Here is a 26,575-nt window from a genome sequence, read left to right on the forward strand (position 1 = left end):
GGCTTTTTTTTTTTTTTTTTTTTTTTTTTTTAGGGGTAACCTGTGACAAAAACCTAACTTTATTTTTCATATCATTAGCCAAAAGCTGTTAAAAATTTTGGAAGCCTTGGCCTTCTTAAGAGGTGACAAGATAGCTGCTCAGTTTTCAGATTCTCCAGGGTCTTCTCCCATGGTCAGTGCATGCCGGCCTTGCTTATTTATTTTTATTTTTTTCTGTTGGACCTCCCTCAGGTCCTCCACTTCTGTATTTTAAGTCTACTCGAAGGCTGTGAACTTACTTAGTCTGGTTTATTCATACACATTTAGAATGGGCATTTTTCTCTCTGAATGTAACACTATATAGTCTTTTAATGGTTTGCTTTGCCATCAGGGAAGGAATAGCAGAGAGAGAGAGAAGGAGGGAGACTGGAGAATGGAATGGTTCTGGTTTTGCTTTGCTTCTGTAATGACAGAGGTGGAATAACAAGAGAATTTGCTCCCTGCATTTGGTGAAGAATGCTTCCGTCTGATGTCAGCACTCAGCGTCAGTGCGGCCACCTCTACACTGTGCTGTCATGAAGGCGGGCCTCACGCTGCCTGGGCGGGGCCGTGTCCCTGCACCAACCACCTGCTCGCTGGTCACTGTCCAGCTCTGCAGTGGAACCAGGCAGGAAATCCGTCACGAGGGAGGCAGCAAGGCATGGGGGAGTCGGGAGGGAAGCAAAGCCAGCCCTGTCCAGCAGTGAAGGGGAGAAAGGCTCGCCCCAGAGAGTTACCGCATTAATTTTCATTCGTCTGGGTCAATTTTTCACCACTCCAGGGAAAAATTTTAAAATCAGAATGATAGAGTAAGTTTTTCTTGGAGCTAAATTTATTCAGTTTTTAAAATTGTTCTATATCCTGAGAAGATGTCCTTTTTACTTTTCTGGTGTTAAATAGCCTTCTCACATAAAACAGTGGCTTTACAGGCAGTATTTTTGTTATTATTATTTTTTTATTATTTGGCCAATTATCGGCAGGCAACCCTCAGAGTTCACATAGGAGGTTGCTGGTCCAAGGCAGCCTGAGTATTCAGCAAGTTATTTTACTATTCCTTTTCTCCCATGACCTTCCAACCTGTCCTGTACTCCTTCTACCTGATCCACAACCTGATTGTAGAACTGTGGGTGGCACACTGGAAGCCAAATAGAGAGCAATTTCAGCTGCAGGTTCTAGAGCTTCGACGTTTCCAAAGGACACTATAGTTAGGCCCCCCATCTCTTAGCAACAGGAAAGTGATACTTCTTCTTGCACAGCTGTGGTGGCCACCAGGGGCAGGCATCGCAGGCACGGCTGCAGCCAGTGCTGCGCAGGCTGCTGCTAGAGGCTTGGGCACCCCGACTTCCAGCACCCCTATCTCACACCCTTGCCCCAGGGCACTCAGCAGGGAAGGGATTTACCCACCCCGCAGGTGGTTCTGTGCCTGTATCCCTCTGCCTCCCTGTCTAAGTACTGCAAGAGCAATGCCTAACCATGGCATTCCGAAGGTTCAAAAGGCCTTGGCCCTTTTTCATATACTTACGGTCTTGTTTTCAAAAGTCTCCCACAAGATTTCTTTCCTTTCTTCCTTCTCTTCCCTTCCTGTGACTTTCCTTTCTAATCCTTATAATTTCTAATGTTTCACTGTAATATGAAAGCCCTCATTGAGATGTAGGTTTTCTTAAGATCATGTCCATATGTAAATGTCTACCTATTCTCTACCCGTGCTACGCCTATACACACGTTTAGACTTTTCCCTATGTCTACCTTTAGCTTTATTTAATTCGCAGTGGTTAGTTAATTACCTGCCAAATGTGTGCTTGGAACCATGGCTTCTAAAATGGAGAAGGTAACCCAGTTTGAAAAATAAAAGGCAGGTGTCTTGTACATCTGCATCAACAGCTCCTTTCAGGAACTTTTCTTAACCTTGTGTTAATGATATATTATGAGTGGAGATACAAACACCAAGATCATGGAAAGCCACATACATTGGTTTTTGTTGAAATTATTTTATTCTCCAAGATGCATACAGGAATATGACTTTTTTTAAAAAAAATTTCCCCATCACCTCTTCATTAAAAAAAAAAAAATAGAAAGAAAACGTTCGGGCCGGCCCAGTGGCGCACTTGGTAGAGTGCGGCGCTTGGGAGCGTGGCGGTGCTCCCACCGAGGGTTTGGATCCCATATAGAGACCGGTCCGCTCACTGGTTGAGCACGGTGCGGGCGCAACACCGAGGGTTGCGATCCCGTTACCGGTCACGAAAAAAGACAAAAAGGAAAAAAAAAAAAAAAAAGAAAACGTTCAGTGACCTTTAAAGTAATTCATAACCTTTTATATTTTCTGTGATTTTTTTTTTTTCTGGTACAGAAAATTTCACGATCCTAGGGGATAGAAAGCCTGGTTATTTTCCATTTTAGCCCATCCAAATGCATATTACATCGTGCATGATGTCCCATTCCAAATTGATTTGTAACAACGAATTTAACACATTACAATGGGTAGATGCTTTTAATAAAACTGACAATTCTAGGTTCTAGTCCTATTCTTCTGCAAGTGTATATGTCAGTTATTGCTCCGTGCCTCAGTTTACCCAGTAGGAAAATGATATTTTGAAATGTCAAATAAGACAGACTGAAAAACACTATTAAATCCCTTCCCAAAAGGGGCACACTCTGCCATTATTAGCAGTGTTAAAAGACCATCAAAAGAATGCCAGAACAATGACCAGGCTCAGAAGGTCTTTGGGAGTGAGAACAGGAATGAAACGAGTCAGAATGAACGCTTTGCAGCCCCGTCCTTGGAACTTAGTGTGTAACTGAGAACTGATGTCAAGGACATTTTGAACAATAATGTACTCCCCTGCTGTGCCAGAAAAGGACCAATATTGGCATCAGAAAAGCTGTGTCCTGGCTTGGCCATTGACTGTCTAAGAGACAGGGACACATCCTGTCCCTTTACTGGACCTCCTTCCCCAACTTTGAGCCAGAGTAGAGTCTCTCTTAGGCCAGAGTAAGAAATAAAAAAAAAAAAATTCCTTGAACATACCACTAGTGCTGACTCCAATTTTTTGTCTGAATATGAACAAAAATTAAGAAAAGACTCCTTACGTTTTAGAGTTCTTTCTATTGAACTCTAAACCCCAGTCAAATTTGGAAGTTAAATACAAATAAATACTGTAAAGCCAGCAACACTCAAAGTGACATTGATCACCATGATAGACAAAGTTTGCTGAAACTAAATCTCTGTTCCCAGTGTGAAGCTGGACTGGCCACCATGGTGCAGAATCTTTTGAGCTCATGGGCAACTAGGTGGTTCAATTCTTTCACTAATTTCTTCTGTTCAAGCAAACACTTCGGTTGTACCTCATGTATAAATGTGGCATCGGGGTGTGCTTCAAGTGGGAGAAAGGCATCTACTCTGTTCTTTTCTAAATCTTTAGAAACCTGGTGTTCATAATATTGGAAATCCAACTGCAAACATTAGCACTGAAATTGCATGCAGAACTTGGTGACACAGTGGTCAGCTAAATGATCCTAAATATTCTTGTATTAATTTTTAAGATTATCATAGAAATGCAAGTAAAAAAAATTTTTTTAAAATACTGGTGACATCTCAAACACTGGAGGATATACCCTAGGGTTCCATGGAGCTCAGTTTGAGAAACACTGGTGCTCTCTAAGCTACTCTTACATGGTCTCTGAGGGCCCTTCCAACATCTGAATCTCATGAGTCCATGAAGAGTGTCTTTGATCACAGCTCCAATCCTTATTTTTGCCAGTAGCTTCAGAGGCTGGCCAGATCTTCCTTGGTGGAATTGACCACAAGCCAGTTTGGCTAGTTCAACTGTCTTCCTCTCCCCTTCCCTAGTCAGTTGGTGAAGATACCGATGAATGGTGGCCTGAACAGGAAAAGGAAAGGGCTTCGGTGAGCCACGCTTAGAGAATGATCCCGTGGTAACAGCTCCATCATCTCACAAGTTGCTAGAAGACTCTCCTTCCCCTACGTAGTCATATTGGGGTGTTGTGGAGATAATGTATGGGAAAGTGGCAAGCACCCCCCACCACCCTACAGTGGGTTCCCAACACCGGTTACGTCCCCTCCCCATGCTCACTCTCTCCCACATCCGCTCTCTCCTTGGAGCTGTTGAGAGAGAAGGACATGTCTCCTCTGCCCATAGAGAAGACAATAGAAGGGACCATGACAGCACCATTTCAGGTGCTGACAACATCGGGAGCTGATCAATAACCTGGGAGCCCTTTGAAGCAATAACATTTGGGAAATAACCACAACAGTGGGGTAGACCTTTACTAGTTGTACCCTGGGGACTTTTTTGAATGTTGAGAATAACTTTGCAGAGCAGTCTTTTCTGCTTCCAAGAATGAAGACAGTGATTGGTTCCTTCGATTCTTTGTTTAGAAACTAAAGTGCACGTGGTTGCCTTGGCCTAGTGTTGAGGTCATACTCTCTTCCATGCCCTGGTTAAATGAAAATGTAGGCAAGGAAACTCATTTTTCATATACAAGGGTGAGACTTTTAAATACAGCTCATATTTTTTAAAGTCATTACTTAATGTCCAACAAGAAAAGAACTATCTTATCTCATCTACCCATGAGGGGGCTTTTGCAGCCAACCTTTGAACATCCACTCTGGTATCCTTCTAGACTAGTGATTCTCAGACCAGCAGCAGCTGGAAACTTGTCAGAAATGCAGATTGGGAGCCACATCCCAGACACACTGACTCGGGGGTGTGGCCCAGTGACTTGTTTAAACAAGGCCTGCAGGGGATTCTGACACCAGCTCAAATCTGAGGACCCCTGGTGTAGACAGAGCTGATGACTGTGGTTCCCAGCTTTAGTTCACATTACAATCATCTGAGAGCTTTTTAAAATTCCCGATGCCCAGGCCTCACATCCAAACCAGGTAAGTCAGATGATGTGGGTGTTGGGACTCAGGTATCAGTGTTTTTAAAGCTCCTTACATGACCGTACATGCAGAGAACAGGTGGGCACCTCTGTTCTTGCTGCTCAAGGTGTGGGCATGGACCTGCAGACTCAAGATCATTGATGATTGCTGCCCACGTGACAGTTTCAGAAATGCTGTCTTCCGTAGGCTGTTAGGCAGCTTTTGATTATTTAGCCGTGGAATGGCTGAGTTCTTATAAGCTTGCTGGTTTGTGCATTGTGTCCCTGGCTGTGCCTCTAACTTATGATTACTGACACAGACATCTCCTTTTTATTCACAGGACACAACAGACTATGTGGCATATGTAGCTAAGGACCCTGTGAATCGCAGAGGTGAGCAACGTTTGATCCTTTTATTCCCTGATTCATACACAGCTGGGCTTCACACTGTGCACCAGATGTTCCTCATCTTCCCAGCCTTCTTCACCCAAATGAGCATTGTCATATCGCATTATTAAGGATAATTGAGGTTTTCAAGGGCCGCATATCACCTGGCTGGGTTAGGAGATGACGTCTCTGAGCATCAAATTCACACCTGTATGCAGAGAGCAGCAGTTGGTACACCTGACTTACACATTAGCAGTTCCCGCCACACTCTGAAGTGGCCCCGGTTACACCTGGAAGGCTGCAAACTGCCCGTCCTCCTGCCTAGCTCTTCTGTGTGCCCACTGCCAGCGAAGTCACCCTAGCAGACTCGCACTGCCTGCCCAGCCTCAGACGCCAGTGTCCAAGCTCAGGGTACCGTCTCCTTGTACCCCCTTAGGCTTCTAGGGCCTCACATCCACTCCAGATCATTTACGACACCAAAGCCCAATTGCTGATAACACGTGTGGGTGGTGGGCTGCCCGTGGGGCACTGCCCTGGAATACCAGGCAGCCGCTGATGAGCCACGCCAGAGCTGCGAGTTAAAACCCATTGGCAAAAATCACAAATGGAGTTTATAACAACACAAAGCCGCACTTCCTTCCACTACTGGCTCCTCTACTCTCCCTCCATCCCCAGCAGGGGATTCTACAGATAAGCTGTTTTAATATAGTTAACTTCCTATTCTGTAATTGTCACATTGTCACTCCTGAACAGATGTGAGGCAATGACAAAGTTTTGAGGAGAGAAGGGAAGGGGCATGGCAGGTTTTGATGCACCCGGAACTGTCTCTGAGGTGCCTGGCTAACGCCACACGTTCTAGCCTGCCACCTCCTGAGCATGAGGCAGCTTTTACGTAACGAGTGCAGAGGGCCAGTGTCTGTCTCGGGTGAGCAGGCACAGCTGGCAGCAATTGACACTGTCATCCAGAGCAGTGCTCCAGTTTAGAGGCTGTATTATTAGATTATTAGTTTCCTAGGGCTGCTGTGACAAAGCACCACAGACTGGGTGGCTTAAGACAACAGAAACGTGCTGTCTCACAGTTCTCGAGGTGCCAACATCAGGGCATCAGCAGGGCTGTGCTCCCCTTGAAAGCTGTGGGGGAGCCCTTCCTTGCCCCTTCCTGGCTCCTGGCAGCAGCCGTCCTCTGCAATGGTCCTTGGCTTGTAGAGCCATCACTACGGCCCTTCTTCATCACGGGGCATTCTCCCCCTGTGTCTCTGAGTCTTCCCAGGGACATCTTAGGAGGACTTCAGTCATATTGGATTAGGGTCCTCCCTACTCCAGCATGATGTCATCTTAACTAGTGACATCTGCAACCACCCTATTTCCAAATAAGGTTACATTCCGAAGTTCCAGGGGTTATGTCTCCTACATATCTTTCTGGGGGGACACATTCAGCTCATAAGAGAGCCTGACCCCATTAACCGTCCTAGGAGCTCTCAAGTCAGGAGAGGGGCGGGTAGGCGAGGTGGCAGCTGCACCGCCCCAGGCAAAGGATTTCCAGTTTGAGCCTGGAGTTGGCTGAGGTTGAAGTTCTACCTCTATTATAGTTTGTTTAAAATTAACTTCAAGTCCTCCTGGACTCTTCTTTTTGACACCTTTAGTAGCTCCTCAGTCAATGGGCTCAAAATGAGCCGTACTTTAGAACCACCTAGGGGAGCTTTAAAAAATCTCAATGCTCAGGCCTCACAGAATGGTGCCCAAAGAACAGTAATTTTTCAAAGCTCTTTGGGTGATTCCAGTGTACAGCGAAGCTGGGAAATAAGGCTTAGATCCAGATCCTGAAGGGGGTTAGCCCCACGTTATTTGACTTGTACCACATAAGTGTTCAGGCTTTTGTTTCGTTTCACAGGGCAAACCAGGAGTACCTTCTTCCCACGGTACCTTTCCAGAGTTACGGGAATCAGGATCTGTCCCACCTGTGCTGTGACTACCACACCAGGCTCCCTCTGAGATTTGCATGCAGTGCTATTGTGAAAACAAATGCCAGACCTATTAGGTAGAAAAAGGTCTGCACTGTTTTTGGTGCTTGGGGACACCACCAGCGCCGGGGCCCTGTTATGGACTGAATGTTTGTGTCTCCCCCCAAATTCACAGGTTGAAATCCAAGCCCCTCAAAAAAATGGTATTGGGAAGTGGGGCCTTCAGGAGGTAATTAGGTCACGAGGGTGCAGCTCTCATGATTGAGTTTGGTACCCTTATAAAAGAGGATCCAGAGAGCTCTCTCACCCTCTTTCTACCTTGTGAGGACCCAGCAAGACAGAATCATCTGCATCAGGAAGAGACTTCACCAGGTGCCAAATCTGCCAGCACCTTGGTCTCAGACTTCCAGCCTTCAGAACTGTGAGAAATTAGTACCTGTGGTTTAAGTCCCCAGCCCGTGGTACCTGTTCGAGCGGCCCTGCTGACTGAGACATGCCCCTTGTTTGAGATACTTAGTGAGAGGTGTTCGCTCTTTCCTTCTATCTATTGCCTGTGACAAACTACTAAGCTTAGTGGCTTAACAACAATTTTATTATATTTTATGATATAATATGGGTCAGGAATTCGGGCAGGGCTTGGTTGGCCAATTCACCTGCCCATGCGGCACCAATGGGGTCATCGGGTGGTTTTTGGCTGGGGTTGGGCTGGTTAAAGGGTCCAAGTTGGCTTTACTTCCATGCCTAGTACCTTGCCAGGGTTGACTAGAAGGCTAAGTTGGCAGGGTCTTTCACCCTCCCTATGTGGTCTCAGGGCCTGTCCAAGTGGCTCTGCCAACCACCAGGTGAGCAGGACTTCCTACATGGAAGCTCTGAACTCCAGGAGAACAAAAGCAGAAGCTTCCAGTGCTCTGAAAGGACAGGCCCAACTTTACTTCTGCCGGGTTTACTGTTCATAGAGGTCACAGCAGGCTCTGATTCATGGGCAGAGGAAACAGACCCACCCTTTGAGGGGAAGAGGTCCAAGGAATTTGCAGCTATTTATTTATTTGCAGTTATTTATCACACCTCTGTTCTCCACATATCGGGGCCCAGCCTCCAGGGAGACAGTGTGGGGAGGGATCCCTTCAGCACCCCAGCGTGAGCATCACCTCAGAGAGGCCCTGCCTCCATCCCAGGCTTCCCTCCTCTCAGGAAGGAACCAGCATGAGGACTTTTCCCGGCTGCTCTGTTCTTCCTCTCCTAGGCCAAGTGGAACATTTCATTTAGCATAAATGGCCCCGCCATTGGGAAGTCAGATTAGCAAGAAACTCTGGGTGTGATGTTCTTGAATGTTCTTATACGGGCCCTTAAATGTCAGAGGCCCCTAAGTTTGTGTGCTGGAGCAGGTCTGGTAGCATGTGGTTTCTCAGGCTGCAAGCACAGTTCCTCAGCACCACCAGGGTCGGGACACATCTGGATCCCAGAAGGCTGTCTTCTGTCTAAACCCTACAGCGACAGGTCGAACTGACTCCTGCTTTTACATTTTTGTGTGTGTCTTTGGCTAATCTAGAAGAATTTCTAGTAACTCTGTTATCTTTCTGGTATCAAGAATCCATGGCTTACTCCTGCTTTTACATTTTTGTGTGTGTCTTTGGCTAATCTAGAAGAATTTCTAGTAACTCTTTTATCTTTCTGGTATCAAGAATCCATGGCTTCGGGCCAGCCCGTGGCTCACTCGGGAGAGTGCGGTGCTGATAACACCAAGGCCACGGGTTCGGATCCTATATAGGGATGGCCGGTTGGCTCACTGGCTGAGCGTGGGGTTGACAACACCAAGCCAAGCGTTGAGATCCCCTTACCGGTCATCTTTAAAAAAAAAAAAAAAAAAAAAAAGAATCCATGGCTTCTATAGTTACTCTGGTGGATGCGCGAAAGGTCGCCGACTCGAGACATTAAGTCGTACAGTAACCATCAACAATGTCTCAAGGAGATAAGGGCCACACGTGAGCAAAATCTCCCAAGGCTGGCAGGTTATAGTTGCAAGGCGGGGTCAGTAGGAGGTCAATATGATGACTACTGGTGTATGTAGAGATGAAACTCCCCTCAAGTCGGGCTTTGCTGTTGCATCCTACATAGTGTATTCTTTTTATGCTGGAATTTTCATTACTACCCAGTGCCTCCCATCCCCTGCAGCCCTATGGATATGTTAGACAGTTCTGAATGGACTGTTTGGGTCACAAAAGCAGCTATAGAATGATCCTCAAATTAGATATATGGCTGCCTACAGGAGGTATGTAATTTATATAATTTATAATCATAATAGTAATCTTGCTCAAGCGCCCTCTGGTGCTGCCTGCACCAAGCTGTGGGAAGTCATATCCTTGCCTTAGGTGGTGCTGACCTAGCGGGACAGAGCCTATGTATTCAGCCTGAAGAGCTCCTAAGACGTCTGTCACCCTTTGCCCAAGATTTTCTGAATAATGGGAGATCTGATGAATGGGAATCCCACATATGGGAAATGCCTATTCTGGGCTTCTGTAATGGTCATTTCAACAAGAAGAATTTGTTACCTTTGGCCCCAACAGCTATAGGTGCCAAGAGGTGACTTTCTGGGAGAGACCTTAAGTATTATGAACTCGTTGGTGGAAAATGGAACAGCACTGCCTCTAACTTTTCTTTCCCCTAGAAGCAAAACCTCATGGGCGAACGCAGTAACTTACTATTGTTTTTAACCAGGAAGGTAAATATTCCACCTGATGACATTGTGGCGGGAGGCTCATTTCCCCATGGGCTCTTTGTCTATTGTGGACAGCGTTTTTACAAACTAAGTTTAAGACTCCCCAGTGCCCCTCTCTAGCTGCTGAAAGCCAGATTCATGTGTCTACCAGGCTGCTCTGCATCTCCTCGCAGGAGTCCCCCAGGCCCTGGAACTAAGAATCACACCTAAATTTAACACTTTCCCCCCAGCTCGGTCAACAGCAACCCCTTCCAGACCCCTCCATGTCTCTGCCTTGTCCACTCACCTGCCATCTGTCGGTGAGGCCTTACCAGTTCCTCCTACCTCTGATGCGGCCCCCAAGGCCAAGCCCCATAATTAATAAACGGGTCTCCCTGTGCCCACTCCTGCTCTCTAAGGTCTTTTCTCCACACGGCAGCCAGAAGGATCCTTTTAAGATCATGTGACAGGTCCTTCCTCTGTTCACTCTGAGTAAAATGTCACATCCTCCTTACGCCCACGGGACCCTCTGTGAGCTCACGCCTGCTCCATCCTCTGTCTCATTTCCTCCAGCCTCCCCCTCTCCACCACTTCAGCTACACTGACTTCCAGATCATCCTTGAACATGCCAGGCAAGCTCCTGCCTCAGGACCTTTGCACTTACTGGGCTCTATGTCTGGGACCTTCTTACGCCAGCCTTCTCAGGCTTTCCTCCCTGACCTCTCTCATGTCCCCTTCTAGGGTCACCTTTCCTGATCATCCTATGTATCACCTACAGCATGATCTCCTTCATTTCCTGTATTTGATGTTGTCTTCACGGTTGTATCAGTCTCCTAGGGCTGCAGTAACATTACCACAAGCTGGGTGGCCTAAAACACCAGAAATGTATCTTCTCACCATCCTGGAGGCCAGAAGTTGAAAGCAAGGTGTCAGCCGGGTTTCACTCCCTCCAGAGGCTCTGGGGAGGGATGCTTCCTTGCTCTTCCCAGCTTCTGGTGGCTGTAGGCATTCTTTAGCTTGTGGCTATATCAGTCCAGTCCCCGCCTCCGTCTTCACATCACCTCTTCCTCCTCTGTCTGTCTTCTCTTCTTCTGTCTCTTTTAAGGACTCTTGTCATTGTAGATTTAAGGCCCATCCTAATCCAGGATGATCTCATTGCAAGATCCTTGGTCACTTCTGCAAAAACGCTTTTTTGCACATTCCAAAAGGTCAGGATGCGGGCATGTCTTTTGGGGACCACCATTCCACCCACTGTAGTGGCATATCTCTTTATTTTTGGTGTCCACTCTCTAGACTGTGAGCTTGGTGAGAGCAGGGGCTCTGATTTGTTTCTTGCTCCATCCCCATATCCTAAGGCAGGGCCTGGTGCACAGTAGCTCAATAAAGGTCTGCTGAGTGAAGTCTTCAGTAAATATTCTGTGCATAGTGTCTTGTGCTTATGTGCAAGAATTTTCCTAGGGTATGTACCTCAAGGCTGAATCACTTTGCCTTTGGGCATCTTCAACTTTTCTGAAATGGTCATTTCACTTTTTATTTCCATGAGTAGTATAGAAGGGATCCTTTTGCTCAACACTTGGCATTTTCAGGCTTATGCATTTCTGCCAATCTCATGGATGCAAAATGCCATCTCCTTATAGCTTCAAGTTGCCCCTCTGGGGCTAGGACACATACTAAGCAACTCTAAATTAATAGCATCACAGCTGAATCTTGAATTTTTAACCTATCTCTGGTCAAAAAATCAGGAACAATGAAGAACTGTGGATACACTGAATAAGCAGACTAGGGCTGGCTGATTACTGTTTGAGTTTCTCTAGTTACAATTCGTTAGTTTCTGATGTTCCTTTTAAGCAATGTGGGTTATCAGCTCACTAAGATGAAAAGACAGCAGTCATTGTTGAGCAGGACTTTTCCTAACTTCAGTAATGTCTCCAAGGCTCCCAATGCCAGTCACCAGCTGGCAGAGAATGTGGCAGTGAATTTGAACTCTTGGAGCCAAATGTGAACTCTTCAGCATCCATGTGTCCAGATAAGAGGACTACGGAGACCCCTCGGTGGGCTCCTGCAGGAGTGGGCTTCCTGGGGAGGCTGGATGGAAACCATCTCCGACCTGTGCAGTGTCTGTCGGGTCTGAGGGGTGGGAGGCGTGACTTCTCAAAAGGTGGAGTACAGGTCCTGAGAAGTCCTCTGCCCTGATTCTGGCAGAGCCCAGCATCCCCCAGAACATGCAAGCAGTTCCCTGTGGGGAAAGAAGGTTGGAGCTTCTGTTCATCGTGAGGGCGGCATTAGCCTAGAATAGTATAGAAAAGGCACAGTGACTCAGGAAGCTTATCGTGTGTGCCAGCTGCTCCTGCAGCACAGAGGCCAGGCAAGAAGGGCTTGTGGAAGGCGAGGGAACAGGCACCCTTGCTCTCAGCCCATTGTGCCAAAAAATTGGAGCAAGTGGCTTAGCAAAGTGGATTCATAGCTTTTATGAACTAGATTTAACCAAACTAAGGCTCTCAGAGAAAAAACATAAATTAGAGATTATATCATTAATGGCAGCTCAGGCAAACAGGATAGAAACGAAATTGCTGATTGATACATTTACTTCCAGTGTGGACACTTCATAGGCTGCATTTCAAAGTAAAAACAATGATAATCTAATCAGATAAGAAATCGATCCCCCGAATTCAAAATGATTAGGAAAAGCATTTCAAAGATGGGCAGCTGGATTTCTGTTTATGGCCATGAATGATGAACTGCACCCAAAGTACCCGTTGTGCCTCATGCTTTCAGGGCCAACAAGGCATCGTACCCTTTTGTTCATTTTATCTTTATTTTATTCTTTTTAAAGATATTTTATAATACACATAAAAGTAATTAATACAGGAGTGTATTTTAATCATTTATAAAGAAATAGACACGTTTGGGATGTGTGCAAAAAGTTTGCTGCTAGCAGTCACGAGTGAGAAGAAAACTGGAGACCTCGGACTTAGAGAAGTCAAGTCATTTGGGGTTTGGGTGTGCTGGGCATTACACACTCTCTCCTCCCAAACCTGCAGAAGCTCAGGCTGCCGTGGGTCCAAGCGGAAGGACCTGTTTCCCCAGAAGAGAGAGAACGTGGTGGAATGGCTGTGTTTGCTGCTCCTTTGTTGTGGGCCGTGTTTTAGATTTTACATCATTTTGAATGTTGGCTCTGTGCACCAGCACGGTGTACCCCTCTCTTGTCTGTTCCTTCCTCTCCACTGCTTGTGGATCATGCCTTTGGCCCTGTGGTGGCCTCATGGAGGGAGAGCCCAGCTGAGCCCAGCAGCCCTGGTGACCCCCTCTGGGCAGGGCCTCGCCATCTGCAGCACACACTGCCAGTCCGTTCAGAAGATAGTGGCTTTTGGCCCAAGACTGTGGTAGTGCTCTCAGAGAAAACACCAGGCCCAGAGCGACAAGTCCAGCGTTGACTTTAGAGCTAGAGCAAGTGTCTGGAACATATAGAGGCTATTTTAACAGAAGGAATCCTCAGACCAAACCAGGAGATGATGCTGTTTTCTCAGTTCGTTGAGGAGCGGGCTGGGTACTGTGACCTAGAGTTGTGATTTAATTCCGGAGAGTCTGTGGGTCTTCTCACTATCTGCAGGTTTTGCCACCCAGTTTGTCACTTCAACTACCAGGGCCAGATCCTTGCCCAGCTAGGGGCTTCCATCTGGAGCCCTGCACCTCCCTGCACGTCCTGGAACTTCCTTAAAGAGGACCCTCTTTCCTTTCGTGTTCTCTGGTTGCGTACAGAATGAGTGGGCGTGTGGATGAGATTGTACAGTTTCCTGAAGAAGCCTTATTTTTCATTCTCCATTGTAAAGGTTAGGATTCTGCTCTTCTCCTTAAAAGAAAAATAAGCTACACTTTTTGACCCTTTCCCAGTATTTTCTCAGGTTCCTTAAAGTACTGACCAGCCGATTCCCTTGGCTGGTGCTGATGCTGGAGAGCAAGGCCAGGAGGGGGGTGGGAGGCTGGAGAACAGGGGACAGGTCAGGGTGAATGAGCTGTCTTTCTGGCTGTTCCTCACTCAAGTCTGGATTCCTACTTCCTTATTAACTCGAAAGAGGCTTCTGTTTGTATCAGTCAACAACCTGTGCTACTGTAACAGCTGCTTAATATGGGCTTGCTTTGTGACTACCTCGGTTGATATTTAGTAAATAAAAATATCAAAAATAAAATAATATCAATGATTAATAATAAAAAGACAGCCAGGACACCTGTACCTTTGTAGATGAATCCCTTGGCCATAACTAAGGTAGGACTGCCGTATCCAAGGGACTCTTCCAGGAAATACGTTTCTCTGTGTACATGGAAGTCCACCTTCCCCAGAGTCTGGGAAGAAGCAGCTGAGGCCCCAGGGCCTGGAAGGCTGCCCTCTACATGAACTCCCAGGGCCTTGCTGGATTCGTGCATCGAAAAGGCAGCATTAGGGCAAGAGTGGCCACACCCTGCGGAGGTGGCCATGTCTCTGTCCCCTCCTGAACAGTTTTCCTGTCTTCGTGAGGCTTCTTTCCAATGTGTACTGGCTTCTATAGGGAGGCCACAATTCAGGGTCTCCCTAATTACTAAAGGCAGCATTAGGGCAAGAGTGGCCACACCCTGCGGAGGTGGCCATGTCTCTGTCCCCTCCCTGAACAGTTTTCCTGTCTTCGTGAGGCTTCTTTCCAATGTGTACTGGCTTCTATAGGGAGGCCACAATTCAGGGTCTCCCTAATTACTACCTGTGCCGGGGACAACGACCCATGTAGAGTGCGTCCTCCTCCCTGTGGGGACCGGCGGGGCTCCTGGAGGAGTGCTCCTTGAGATGCAATTATGTTGTGACTGTCAGCAAGACAAAGGCGAAGCGTGACAGGCATCTGTCATTTTCTCCAAGCAGAATTTCTTTATCCCATTAGTAACAAGATCATGTTAGGGCTGGTCATGGTGACAAGTCCGTAGCCCCTTCAGGAGGAACATGAGGAGGGGCTGTGACTCTCCTGGTGGGGCACCGTGGATGTGTGTCTGGGAGAAGTACTACTGTCTTGGGAGGCCGAGGCCAGGAGAACCTCTCATGCTGTGTCCCCCACTCGACCCTCTTTCCTCTGAAGGTTGTACGTGGATTCCTCCACAGCCTCGCCACCAGGACAGCTGTCCTTGTGTGACAGCTGGCGCCTGCCATCAAGCACTTAAGGACTTGCTTCAGGCCACTTCACTGGCTTTGAGTGGCCCTTGTCTGATCCACTAACACCCCTAACTTGTATCCACTCTTCTGCACAAGCTGCTTTTCTGAGAATCTGCATGAATATCCAGTCTCAAATTTACATAGATGCAAATGGCATGTTGTCGGGATGGTCATACTGATTTATAAATTCCCTTTACGTTTATCTTAAAAGGTCACTCTTGTTTCTAGGGGCCACATTTGGTGGTCACCACTTTACTGCCACTAAAAAGTAAGCAAAAAACTTGCATGAAGTCCATTGAACAGATCAAGGTTCATTCAGCAGACGCCAGTTTAAGTCCATCTTTTAAGGCTCATGGGCCTTAAAGAGACTTGGTTCGTGCAGAGATTAGGTTCTTTGTCATTTTGTGGTCTCTTTCTAAACATTGTTTTCCTATCAAGGTCAGAATTGATATTTATAGGCTTTAAAGGAATTTAGAAACCATCAATTTGAACTTGAAAATTCTTACTTTGTTTAAAAATAGAACCAAGGGCCGGCCCGGTGGCACACTGGATAGTGCGCCGCTTGGGAAGCGCGGCGGTGCTCCCGCCCGAGGGTTCGGATCCCACACCTCCCACATACAGACCGGTTCCCGCTCACTGGCTGAGCGAGGCGCAGGAGCAACGCCGAGGGTTGCGATCCCGTTGCCGGTCCCCGGTCCGGTACGGGGGCAACACTGAGGGTTGCGATCCGTTGCCAGACACGGAAAAAGACAAAAAAAAAAAAAATAGAACCAAAATTTTGTAGACAACAGGCTATTACAAAATGCATGCCTACTGTGAAACATTGTAGCTGTGGGGTCCCCCAGGGATTGAGCTGCTGCTAGATGGGCTAGGACATACTATGAAGAACACATGCATCTCTTTGTCCCTCTGTCCTCAGGAAGGGCTCTTTGTAGAGGAGCCCAGGGAGCACGACTGTCTGTCTCTAAAGGGCTGTGTCCCTTGCTTTCCCAGCTTGTCACATTCTAGAATGCTGTGATGGGCTGGCCCAAGATGTCATCGGCGCCATCGGACAAGCCTTCGAGCTCCGGTTTAAGCAATACCTGCAGTGTCCTTCCAAGATCCCTGCTCTCCACGATCGGTGAGTAATGCTGAGACACCGTCTGTGAGAGCCTCTCTGCATTTTCTGGCCACCTCCCCGAGCTGTGCTCTGGACAGACTCAAGTAATTACAGGGCTTCCCAGGCTCAGAAACACCTGGTTGATGCTGGGCGGTGGCACAGGAAACTGACAGATGGAAGCCAACATATGGATGATGCTTTGAATGTGTAGAAAAACATTTTCTTGAAACTATAGTGATGGTAGCCAGGGTTACAGAAGAGCTACTTCACTGTAATATTTTTTGTTCTGTTTCTTCTGCAACCATGTGATACTTCCATATGTCAGCTTCTTGGGTCTGTGTAACCACAGCCTCTATGAGTCCCATTGTCCTTGACATCACCATTGGCCAGAGTTCTGCTGCAAGAGGTTCTCTCCACCAGGCAGTGTGCTGGCTGCCAGCGCTGTTGCTGCTTTATCAGCCTTCGTAGCTTAACAGAGTTGTAGCTCGTGTCCCTTCTCTGTGGCCCTGGGCAAGTTCCTTAACCTCTCTGTAAAAAAGGAATAATAGTGACAGTTGTTTTAAGTGTCAAATACAATAGTGAATGTGAACAGGAATTGTGACATGTTTAGTTTATTATAAACATGTTCAGGGTCTACCATTGAGTTTCCTTAGGATGTGAGAAAAACTTCAGCTCCACAGGTAAGTCTTGGTATACGATTTCTGAAGCAGGACAGTGGCAAGGGGTCCTGCCTATAGCTTCCTACGGTAGGTGACTGTCCTGCTGCCCACCTCCCCTGCCTGCCACTGCTTGTCACGTCCACCTCGCGGGGTCGGAGAGTGGAGCGAGTGGCCCTGCCCGGGCTTGCTCCCCTTCTGTTGTAGCTGGGGACAGCAGCCGTGAGAGAGGCACCCTGTAGCCAGCCTAGACTGAGGATGGCACGGCTGGTTTCCTTCTGAGATGCAGAGGTCCTAGGGGGCCAGTAAGATAGGAGCTTCCATTTTTAAGAAGTTCTCTCTCAGTTTTCTACTCACTCCCTCAGGCCATTTGTCTCCAAATTGGGAAGTATTTGCTGGAGGTATGAGGAATTGGTACATTCAGCTTCTTGTCCTTACAGCTTGGGTGGTGACAGGGACAGGGGTGAGAGGGAATGTGGCAATGTTGGGTCTTCCCAGTGGGTCCCAGCGCTCCATGTTTGTGGAGTGAGTTTTCTCTCTTCCTTCTCTTGCTGCTGGTGTATGGACTTACTTATTTGTGAATTATTTTTTGTTCGTGGTGTTAATTATCGGGGGAGAGACTCTGTGATCTGGATTCCCGGCCCATCTTTAACTGGAAATCAAAACTAGCACTTATAAATGAATGGTTTTTTGGTTATGGTCTGATTTTCCTTGGAGAATTTTCCTCTGATTTTCCTTGCAGAAATCCAAGGGCATTTCAACAAAAAACCAGGGAAGACAATGAAAAGCAAATCAAATGTAGCTAATGCTCTATTATTTTTTAAAAGCTTGCTATGTAATTCACATATGAATTAATCACCCTTTTAAAGTGTACGGTTCAGTGGATTTGCTAGTATNAAGGCAGCATTAGGGCAAGAGTGGCCACACCCTGCGGAGGTGGCCATGTCTCTGTCCCCTCCTGAACAGTTTTCCTGTCTTCGTGAGGCTTCTTTCCAATGTGTACTGGCTTCTATAGGGAGGCCACAATTCAGGGTCTCCCTAATTACTACGTCCTCCTCCCTGTGGGGACCGGCGGGGCTCCTGGAGGAGTGCTCCTTGAGATGCAATTATGTTGTGACTGTCAGCAAGACAAAGGCGAAGCGTGACAGGCATCTGTCATTTTCTCCAAGCAGAATTTCTTTATCCCATTAGTAACAAGATCATGTTAGGGCTGGTCATGGTGACAAGTCCGTAGCCCCTTCAGGAGGAACATGAGGAGGGGCTGTGACTCTCCTGGTGGGGCACCGTGGATGTGTGTCTGGGAGAAGTACTACTGTCTTGGGAGGCCGAGGCCAGGAGAACCTCTCATGCTGTGTCCCCCACTCGACCCTCTTTCCTCTGAAGGTTGTACGTGGATTCCTCCACAGCCTCGCCACCAGGACAGCTGTCCTTGTGTGACAGCTGGCGCCTGCCATCAAGCACTTAAGGACTTGCTTCAGGCCACTTCACTGGCTTTGAGTGGCCCTTGTCTGATCCACTAACACCCCTAACTTGTATCCACTCTTCTGCACAAGCTGCTTTTCTGAGAATCTGCATGAATATCCAGTCTCAAATTTACATAGATGCAAATGGCATGTTGTCGGGATGGTCATACTGATTTATAAATTCCCTTTACGTTTATCTTAAAAGGTCACTCTTGTTTCTAGGGGCCACATTTGGTGGTCACCACTTTACTGCCACTAAAAAGTAAGCAAAAAACTTGCATGAAGTCCATTGAACAGATCAAGGTTCATTCAGCAGACGCCAGTTTAAGTCCATCTTTTAAGGCTCATGGGCCTTAAAGAGACTTGGTTCGTGCAGAGATTAGGTTCTTTGTCATTTTGTGGTCTCTTTCTAAACATTGTTTTCCTATCAAGGTCAGAATTGATATTTATAGGCTTTAAAGGAATTTAGAAACCATCAATTTGAACTTGAAAATTCTTACTTTGTTTAAAAATAGAACCAAGGGCCGGCCCGGTGGCACACTGGATAGTGCGCCGCTTGGGAAGCGCGGCGGTGCTCCCGCCCGAGGGTTCGGATCCCACACCTCCCACATACAGACCGGTTCCCGCTCACTGGCTGAGCGAGGCGCAGGAGCAACGCCGAGGGTTGCGATCCCGTTGCCGGTCCCCGGTCCGGTACGGGGGCAACACTGAGGGTTGCGATCCGTTGCCAGACACGGAAAAAGACAAAAAAAAAAAAAATAGAACCAAAATTTTGTAGACAACAGGCTATTACAAAATGCATGCCTACTGTGAAACATTGTAGCTGTGGGGTCCCCCAGGGATTGAGCTGCTGCTAGATGGGCTAGGACATACTATGAAGAACACATGCATCTCTTTGTCCCTCTGTCCTCAGGAAGGGCTCTTTGTAGAGGAGCCCAGGGAGCACGACTGTCTGTCTCTAAAGGGCTGTGTCCCTTGCTTTCCCAGCTTGTCACATTCTAGAATGCTGTGATGGGCTGGCCCAAGATGTCATCGGCGCCATCGGACAAGCCTTCGAGCTCCGGTTTAAGCAATACCTGCAGTGTCCTTCCAAGATCCCTGCTCTCCACGATCGGTGAGTAATGCTGAGACACCGTCTGTGAGAGCCTCTCTGCATTTTCTGGCCACCTCCCCGAGCTGTGCTCTGGACAGACTCAAGTAATTACAGGGCTTCCCAGGCTCAGAAACACCTGGTTGATGCTGGGCGGTGGCACAGGAAACTGACAGATGGAAGCCAACATATGGATGATGCTTTGAATGTGTATAAAAACATTTTCTTGAAACTATAGTGATGGTAGCCAGGGTTACAGAAGAGCTACTTCACTGTAATATTTTTTGTTCTGTTTCTTCTGCAACCATGTGATACTTCCATATGTCAGCTTCTTGGGTCTGTGTAACCACAGCCTCTATGAGTCCCATTGTCCTTGACATCACCATTGGCCAGAGTTCTGCTGCAAGAGGTTCTCTCCACCAGGCAGTGTGCTGGCTGCCAGCGCTGTTGCTGCTTTATCAGCCTTCGTAGCTTAACAGAGTTGTAGCTCGTGTCCCTTCTCTGTGGCCCTGGGCAAGTTCCTTAACCTCTCTGTAAAAAAGGAATAATAGTGACAGTTGTTTTAAGTGTCAAATACAATAGTGAATGTGAACAGGAATTGTGACATGTTTAGTTTATTATAAACATGTTCAGGGTCTACCATTGAGTTTCCTTAGGATGTGAGAAAAACTTCAGCTCCACAGGTAAGTCTTGGTATACGATTTCTGAAGCAGGACAGTGGCAAGGGGTCCTGCCTATAGCTTCCTACGGTAGGTGACTGTCCTGCTGCCCACCTCCCCTGCCTGCCACTGCTTGTCACGTCCACCTCGCGGGGTCGGAGAGTGGAGCGAGTGGCCCTGCCCGGGCTTGCTCCCCTTCTGTTGTAGCTGGGGACAGCAGCCGTGAGAGAGGCACCCTGTAGCCAGCCTAGACTGAGGATGGCACGGCTGGTTTCCTTCTGAGATGCAGAGGTCCTAGGGGGCCAGTAAGATAGGAGCTTCCATTTTTAAGAAGTTCTCTCTCAGTTTTCTACTCACTCCCTCAGGCCATTTGTCTCCAAATTGGGAAGTATTTGCTGGAGGTATGAGGAATTGGTACATTCAGCTTCTTGTCCTTACAGCTTGGGTGGTGACAGGGACAGGGGTGAGAGGGAATGTGGCAATGTTGGGTCTTCCCAGTGGGTCCCAGCGCTCCATGTTTGTGGAGTGAGTTTTCTCTCTTCCTTCTCTTGCTGCTGGTGTATGGACTTACTTATTTGTGAATTATTTTTTGTTCGTGGTGTTAATTATCGGGGGAGAGACTCTGTGATCTGGATTCCCGGCCCATCTTTAACTGGAAATCAAAACTAGCACTTATAAATGAATGGTTTTTTGGTTATGGTCTGATTTTCCTTGGAGAATTTTCCTCTGATTTTCCTTGCAGAAATCCAAGGGCATTTCAACAAAAAACCAGGGAAGACAATGAAAAGCAAATCAAATGTAGCTAATGCTCTATTATTTTTTAAAAGCTTGCTATGTAATTCACATATGAATTAATCACCCTTTTAAAGTGTACGGTTCAGTGGATTTGCTAGTATTCAAAGGATGTACAGTCAGCACCATTAATTCCAGAACAGTTTCATCATCCCCCAGAATAACTTCACACCCATTAGTAATTAGTCCCCATTCCTCACGCCATCTCCCCGGGCAACCACTCATCAACTTCCTGTCTCTGGATTTGCGAATTCTGGACATTTCATATAAATGGAATCATATAGTATGTGTCTGGCTTTTTTCACTTAGAAGAATGTATTCAAAATTCATCCATGTTGTAGGACCTGTCAATGTTTCATTCTTTTTAGAGTTCTTAATGACATTCGACTGTACAAATACCACCTTTTGTTCATCCATTCGTTAGTTTATGGACATTTGGGTTGTTTCCACCCTTTAGACCTTATGAGTAATGCTGCTATGTTTTTGCACAGACATATGTTTCAGTACTTTTGTGTATATACCTAGAAGTGGAATTGCTGGGTCATAAAGTCATGCTATGCTAAGCTTTTTGAGAGACTGCCAAGCTGTGTTAGTCTGCTTCTGTTGGTTATAACAAAATACCCGAAATTGGGTGATTTATAAAGAAAAACAAAATTTATTGCTTTCAGTTTCTGAGACTGGAAAGTCTAAAGTCCAAGGTACACATCTGGTGAAGGCTTTCTTTGGTGGTGACACGGTATTACATTGTGAAAATTGTGGAGCAGAGAGAGCAGAGAGAGACTCTTCATGCTCCCCTTTTAAAGCCCTCCAGACCACACCCAGGACCACCATTTTTAATCCATTCACTATGGCATGGTCCCATAGTCTAATCACCTCTTCAAGTCTCCACCTTTCGATTACCATAATAGGATTCCCCACCCTCTTAACAGTCACAATGGGGACCAAGTTTCTAATACATAAAACTTGGGGTACACAATTCAAGCTTCAATGAGTTTGGTGGGGACATAATTCAATCCACTACACAAGCCGTTTTCCCAAGTGGCTGCACCATTTCGCATTCCCATCAGCAGTGTATGAGGAGGGTTATAATCTCTCCACATGCTCACTGACACTTGTTATTGTATGTCTTTTTAATTATAGATATGAATGAAAGAGGCTCTGATTATGATTTTGGTTTGCATTTTCCTGACGGCTAATGATGTCAAGCATCTCATGTGCTTATTGGCCATTTGTATATCTTCTTTGGAGAAGTATCTGCTGAAATCCTTAGATCACTTTATTATTAGTTATTTGTCTTTATCATTGAGAAGTTCTTAGATATTCTGGATACATGTCTCTTTTTAGATGTATAATTAGCAAATATTAAATCCTTAGATCACTTTATTATTAGTTATTTGTCTTTATTATTGAGAAGTTCTTAGATATTCTGGATACATGTCTCTTTTTAGATGTATAATTAGCAAATATTTTCTCTCATTTTGTGGGTTGGTTGTATTTTTACTTTCTTGGTAGTGTTCTTTGAAGCCTAATAGTTTTTTAATTTTGATGAAGTCCAGCTTACCTGGGTTTGTTTGTTTGTTTTTTTTTTTTGGCTGCTTGTACTTTTCTTGTCATGTGTAAGATATCATTGACTAATTCAAGGTTACAAAGATTTATGCCTGTGTTTTCTTCTAAAAATTTTATAGTTTGTAGCACTTGCATTCAGGGCTTTAATTCATTTTGAGTTAATTTTTGGATATGATATGATATAGGGATCCAACTTCATTCTTTCACATGTGGATTTCCAGTTGTCACAATACCATTTGTTGAAAAGATTATTCTTTTACCTACTGAATTATCTTGGCACCCTTGTCAAAATCAAGTGACTGTAAATGTATGGTCATTATTTCTGGACTCTATTCTATTCTATTCTATCAATTGAGCTATACTCATATATCTGTCCTTGTGTTTAAATACTGGAGTTTTGTAAGTTTGAAATTGGAAGTATGAGTTCTCTAACTTTGTTATTTTTCAAGATTATTTTTACTGTTCTGGGACCCTAGCAATTCCATGTGAATTTTAGGATAGCTTGTCTATTTTTTTCAAAAAGACAATGGGATTTTGATAGGGATTGTGTTGCATTCATAGACCAATTTGAGGAATATTGCCATCTTAGCAATTTTAAATCTTCCAATCCATGAACACAGACTGTCCTGACATTTATTTAGATTCTCTTCAATTTCTTTCAGCAATGTTTTGTAATTTTCAGTATACAGTTCTGCACTTGTTTTGGTAATTTTTCTCCTAAATATTTTATTCTTTTGATGCTATGATAAATGAGTGTTCTTTAATTTTATTTTTTGCCTTTTTCACTGTTATTATATAAAATACTCTGATTTTTGTACGTTTATCTTTTATCCAACAACCTTGCTCAACTCACTTCTTAGCTCTAACAGCTTTTTTTTGATTCTTTATGCTTTTCTATATACAAAACATGTCATCTGCAAATAGAGAGAGTTTGATTTCTTTCTTTCTAATCTGGATGCCTTTTATATATTTTTGTTATCTAATTGCCCTGGCTAGAACCTCCAGTACAGTGGTTCTGGAGGGGACATCCTTGTCATGAGGGGACATCCTTGTCATGTTTCTGATATTAGGGGGAAAACATCCAGTCTTTCACCATCAACTATGATGTTAGCTGTGGGCTTTTCATAGATGCCTTTATCAGAAATGCCCCTCTATTCCAATTTTGTTGAGTGCTCTGTGTTGGATTTTGTCAAGCGCTTTTTCTGAATATATTGAGATGATTATGTGGTAATTGTTTTTTATTTTATTGATATGATAAATATATCATGTTTAATATATTAGTTGGTTTTTGGATGTTGAACCAACCCACTTCACCTTGGTATATAATTCTTTTTATATGCTGCTTGATTTGGTTTGCTAGTATTTTTCTGTTCACATTCATAAAAGATACTGATATGTAGTTTTCTTTTCTTTTGGTGTCTTTGTCTTGTTTTGGTATCAGGATCAGGGTAATACTGGCCTCATAGATTGAGTTTGGAAGTGTTCCCTCATCTTCTATTTTTTGGAAGAGTTTGTGACGAATTGCTGTTAATTCTCCTTTAAATGTTTGGTAGAATTCACCAGGAAGCCCTTTGATCTTGGGCTTTTATTGGAAGGCAAATTTTTTGATTACTAAATCAATCTCTTTACTTGTTACAAGTCTATTCAGTTTTTTTTTATTTCTTCTTGAGTCAGTTTTGGTAGTTTGAATCTTTCTAAGAATTTTTCCATTTCATCTAGTTTATCTAACTTGTTGGCAGACAATTATATATAGTTTCTCTTATAATCCTTTTTATTTCTTTATGGTTAGTAGTAATATCTCCTGTTTCATTGTGGATTTTTATAATTTGAGTCTTCTCTTCTTTTTGTTGGTCAGTCTAGCTAGAGATTTGACAGTTTTGTTTATCTTTCCAAGAACTAATGCTTGGTTTTGTTAATTTTATTGTTTTCCCACTCTCTATTTCATTTACTTACACTTTAATATTATTTTCTTCCTTCTGCTTGTTTTGGGCTTAGTTTGCACTTCTTCTTCTAGTTTCTTAAGGTAGAAGTCAGGTTATTGATTTGAGATCTTCATTTACTGTTTAGGTGGTTACAGCTATAAATTTCCCTCTATGCACTTTTTTTTTTTTTTTGCTTGATCACATAAGTTTTGATATGTTGTTTTTGTTTTCATTTATTTCAAAGTATTTTCTAATTTCCCATGTGATCTCTTTTTGACCCATTATTTATTTAGAAATGTGTTGTTTAATTTCTATGTATTTTAAAATTCCCCCAATTTCCTTCTGGTAGTGATTCCACTTTGATTCTATTTTTGTTGAAAAAATGCTTAGTATGATTTCAATACTTGAAATTTTTTTCCTCCATTTTATTTGTGAAGCATCCCACCCACCAATACTTTAAATTTTTGAGACTTGTTTTATAGCTTAATATATGGTCTATCCTGGAGATGTGAGCTGGAGAAGAGTTTGTATTCTGCTGTTGTTGGGTGAAGTGTTCTGTATATGTCTGTTAGGTCTAGTTGGTTGATAGTGTTGTTCACTCTTCTATTTCTGAATCTTCGGTGTAGTTGTTCTATCCATTATTAAAAGTGGTGTATTAGTGTCCCCAACTATTATTGTTTACTTGTTCATTTCTCCCATTCGTTTTGTCAGATTTTGCTTCGTGTATTTTTGGGTTTGCTGTGAGACGCATATTTCTTTATAATTGCTATATCTTCTTGATGGATTGCTCTTGTATTGTTATAAACTGTCTTTCTGCATCTCTGGTAACAATTTTTGTCTTAAAGTCTATTTTGTCTGATATTAGTATTGCCACTGCAACTGTCTTTTGGTTATTGTTTGCATGAAATGTCTTTTTACATGCTTTTACTTTCATTCTATTTATGTCTCTAAATCTGAAGTGTGCATCTCATAGAAAGCATGTAGTCAGATCATTTTTAATACATTCTGCCTATCTTTGTCTTTTAATTGGAGTGTTTAATGTATTTACATATAATGCAGTTTCTAATGTTAGAATTTTTCCATGCAGTTTTGCTATTTTTTCTTATACCATTTTTGTCCCTTTCTTTCTCCATTACTACCTTCTTTGGTGTTAAATATTTTTCAAGTGTACCATTTGAGTTTCCTTGTTTATTTTGCTATTTTTATAAATAATTTTTTTCATGGTTCCCCTGTGGGTTACAATTAACATCTTTATTTATAACAATTTGGTTTAGATTAATATCAACTTAATTTCAATAGTACACAAAAACTTTGCTCCTATGTAGCTCCATTTCTCCACTTTCCATTGTGCTGCTATTGTCATACAAATTATATCTTTATATATTGTGTTCCCATCAACACAGATTTATAATTATTGTTTGTTTTAGTTGTCTTTTAAATTAAAGGGTAGGAATGAAAGAATTATAGACAAAAGTACATTGATGCTGTCTCTTATATTTACCTATGTAGTTAATTTTACCATTATTTTCCATTTCTTCATGTTGATATGAGTTACCATTTCATGTCCTTTCATTTCAGCCTGAATTACTTGTAGTATTTCTTGCAGGGCAGATTTGTTAGTAATGGATTTTCTTCATTTTTATTTATCTGGGAATATTTTAATTTAAGCTTCATTTTTGAAGGGTAATTTTATTGGATGTAGTGTTCTTGGTAGACAGTCTTTCAAGAATATGTCATTCCACTGCCTTTTGACCTGCTTTGTTCCTAATAAAATATCAGCTGTCAATATATTAAGGATCCCTTGTATGTGATGTTTTCAAGAGTTTCTCATTTTCTTTGGATTAAACAGTTTGATTATGATGTGTGAATCTACTTGAGTTCATTTTGAGGTTTTTTTAAAGCTTATTGGATGTATAGATTAATGTTTTTCATCAAATTTGAGAAGTTTTCTGCCATTATTTCTTCAAATGTTTTTTCTACCCTTTTCAGTCTCTCCTGTCTTTCAAGGACTTCCTTATGTGTATGTTGATGTGCTTAATGGTGTCCTATGGGACTCTGAGGCTCTGTTCATTTTTCTTAATTCTTGTTTTCTTTCTGTTCCTCAACCAGAACAATCTCAGTTGACTTATCTTTGAGTTCTGTCATTCTTTCATCTGCCTCTTCAAACCTGCTATTAATCCCAAGCAAAAATTTTATTTCAGTTTTTAGAATTTTCA

General features: G+C 44.1%; 1 protein-coding gene across 1 annotated transcript in view; it reads left to right on the plus strand.

The window, feature by feature from the left end:
- Positions 1–26,575, plus strand: part of SHC3 (SHC (Src homology 2 domain containing) transforming protein 3) — a gene marked incomplete at its 5' end in the record, with an annotated part of 40,786 nt that overhangs the window by 4,128 nt on the left and 10,083 nt on the right. Inside the window, 2 exons of the mRNA XM_008592526.1 lie at positions 5,241–5,292; positions 16,106–16,232. Of these exons, the coding sequence (XP_008590748.1) occupies positions 5,241–5,292; positions 16,106–16,232 (179 nt within the window). The remainder of the gene's footprint in view (positions 1–5,240; positions 5,293–16,105; positions 16,233–26,575) is intronic.

This window comes from Galeopterus variegatus, unplaced genomic scaffold (assembly GCF_000696425.1).
Source record: "Galeopterus variegatus unplaced genomic scaffold, G_variegatus-3.0.2 Scaffold7990, whole genome shotgun sequence".
NCBI classification, from domain to species: domain Eukaryota; kingdom Metazoa; phylum Chordata; class Mammalia; order Dermoptera; family Cynocephalidae; genus Galeopterus; species Galeopterus variegatus.